Raw genomic sequence first — 3063 nt, 5'->3', positions numbered from 1 at the left:
AAAATAATCGTCAGTTATATTTATGTATATATAAATATATTTATAATATTATAAAATATATAAAAAATATAATATAATTTTCCGTATATTATGTAGTTATAATGTAATATGATTCAATATATAATATATTTTCTTTAATATTACATTTTAGAAATATCATAAACATGATTTGTTTATTATATTATATAGGCAAATATATACATAAATGTGAATAAAATTATTTTATATATATGATTATTTTTTTATAATTGATTATTTTTAATATATATTCTCATAAATTTACGTGTTATCATATACTATAATAAATATTTACTCTTAATTATTTGTGAACTTGTAATACTAATAACGGCTAACCATTTAAATCGTTGCATTATGCTAATATTATATAATATTTATTAGTAAAAGTTTTTTTTTTTTTTTTTAACTAATTTAATATGGTATATAATAGAAGTAAATCAAAAAATATAAATAGCTCTTAATTACAGGCAAAATATATTATGAATCTATGATTTTATATTCAATTAAAAATTATTTTGTGTCTCAATATTTTTTTTCATATAAATGGTATTATTGCAGGTTTTTTTAATACATTAAATAAAAAATATATATATTTCATTTTTTATTTTAATTATAATATAATGACATTATGTTTTTTCCTATATGTAAAAAAAAAATAACATAGTACAATGTTTATGCTCAATTTTATAAAAAACTGAATATACAAAATAAAGGAGTACTATGAAATTTTAGAATATGTAATACCTGAAAAAAATTCACAAAATAATTTCATAAAAAAAGAAATATGAATGAGATAACTGATGTTTGAAGCTTTATGTAATACACAACATTTTGTATATTATAATATATTTTTATATGAGCATATAATAAATTTACATTATGTAACATGGATGCAAATTTATTTTTTATAATATAAAATAATCACAATAGTTAAAATATAAAGCATTCTATTATTAAAGAAATTTATATTTCTCGAATAATTTGTTTTAAGCATAAAAAAAAAATTAATACATTAATATATTAGATGATTTTTTTATAATAAAGAAAAAAAATTATATATTTTTAATTCAATATAATGATCTACTATATTGCTGTACATCTTAGAAGATATAGTGAATAGCCCTTGTTTCTAATATTCATAAGATTATATATTATACAAAATATAAAATTAATTTTATAATGTTTTTTCTTTTAAATTCAAATTTATATATGTTAGTGTTGAGGGTTTAGGTTTAGGGTTCAAGGGTTAGGTTTGATGTTTTGGTCATCACGTTGCGCATTCGCAAAAGCATATTGGGGTATATTATTTTATAACATTTCCGGAGAGCAAAAAATAACCAGCAGGAACGTAAGTTAAAATTAGGGTAATTATACATATGCATGTGTCTTTAGATCAATGTAATTAAATTTATTTACTTTTAAAAAAAATAATTATTGCGGATTTTTTACTAACGTAAAAAATATTTGGAATGGTCTAAAAAAAAAAAAATATAGCAAGTAAACACACAGGGTAGGTAGGCAAATGAGGATGCACCGCCCCATTTAACAATCGATTTGGGAAGGAAGAAGAAGTGGTCGATCTCTCACATTTGATCATAAAAAAATTGTTAACAATTGATGGGGAGGATGAAAAGTTGAATACGGGGTGAGCATACCACCGAATTGGCAGTGGCGCACTTGATAATTCTCTGCTAAAGGGGGTGGGGTAGGCATCCCTAAGCCCCCCTCTACTTTTCCCTTAGTACATTTGGCACAGCATAATGAAGAAGTTTCTGGAGTCGGTAAACTCGGAGAACTTTGCCTGATACAGTTCCTGACTTAATTTGAGGAAAGGGCTGATAGTGTAGTGACTCGGGGGGGAACAACTGTATGTCGTAATTTCCGTTTTTTAATTGATCAAAGAATTCTTGTGACCCATCCCTGTTCTTTCCACATATATAGCGAAAAATGCCATTTGTTTTTAAAGTTAAGTTAATTAAATGTAATAATGATGGCACGATTTTTTTATCGTATATTAAATCACTCCCAATAACGTAGTCATATGTGACAATTTTTTCATTTTCACGTGGGTACGTATTTTCATTGGTACAATCGATGTTGCGTATTTTTACTTTACTCCTCCATGCTGAATCTAGATGGCCAAAGTGTTCTTCGTTTAATAGGACATTATGCGAAATGTTATTAGAGTGAATGTGTTGACATCGGTAATGAATACTTGGTTCGATCCTTGATTAGTTCTGTTGCAAAAAATGTTAGCATGCGTGAAAAGCGAAATGCTGGCTAGTCCACTCACTGCACCGAATTCTAACACCATATTGTTGCGAAAGAGGGGGCTATTCTGGAGACACAAGTCATAGATCCATTTGCTTATCATGAGACAGCACTTTCATATGTTAATACCGATGATGTCATTATGCGAATGAACCTCTTCTCCTGATATTTTGCCATCCTCAAATATATTCCCAAAATAGTTTAGCCCAATTTCTCTTATCTGTATTATGGCCTCTCCTTCGCTTTCCCCGCTTTTTACTTTTGCCTTTTCGTTGATGAGCAACTGGTGAGTGCATTCCTGGATTATTTTTGCGTCCACTAGGTTTGTCGTGAACGCTGTGTCGTTGTGGATATTGGGTAGTCTGTCCCCACGGTTGGCTACGCCGTTCATGGCACGCACTGCGCGCCCATCCTGCTCGTCCAGCACACTTTACATGGGGTAGCTCAGAACGAGTCGCAAAATATTTTCGTCCTGGACGTTGAAGGACTCCTACCAAATGCTCTTGTTGAATTCGTTTTTCTTCAGTAGGTCAATTTTGTTGGCTTCCTCATACAGGAGAATTTTCTTCCCTCATGTTTCTCCCTGGCCGTTTAAGGTAGCACATCCGACACCCCCCTACTGTCGCCATTGCGCAAGTTGCCATCAGGATCTTCAGGGAAAATGCTCCCGAAAGAATTCATCGAATTTATTTTATTTTTGACATGGGCACTTAGCTGGTATCCGTCCTTCACGAGGGAAATTTGCAAAAAATCTTTCCTCGTAAGTTCATACAA

General features: G+C 29.8%; 1 protein-coding gene across 1 annotated transcript; it reads right to left on the bottom strand.

Moving 5' to 3' along the window:
- Positions 1-2173: 2173 nt before the first annotated feature.
- PCYB_002970 (hypothetical protein) lies at positions 2174-2680 on the bottom strand (the record flags this gene model as incomplete). The annotated part of the gene is made up of 2 exons (XM_004227718.1): positions 2174-2401; positions 2444-2680. 2 exons carry the CDS (start codon positions 2678-2680, stop codon positions 2174-2176), a joined length of 465 nt encoding a protein of 154 aa, XP_004227766.1.
- Positions 2681-3063: the final 383 nt, after the last annotated feature.

Source organism: Plasmodium cynomolgi (assembly GCF_000321355.1).
Source record: "Plasmodium cynomolgi strain B DNA, scaffold: 0205, whole genome shotgun sequence".
Lineage (NCBI taxonomy): Eukaryota > Apicomplexa > Aconoidasida > Haemosporida > Plasmodiidae > Plasmodium > Plasmodium cynomolgi.
The sequence above is the reverse complement of the archived record's forward strand: the minus strand, read 5'-3'. Positions and strand labels throughout refer to the sequence as shown.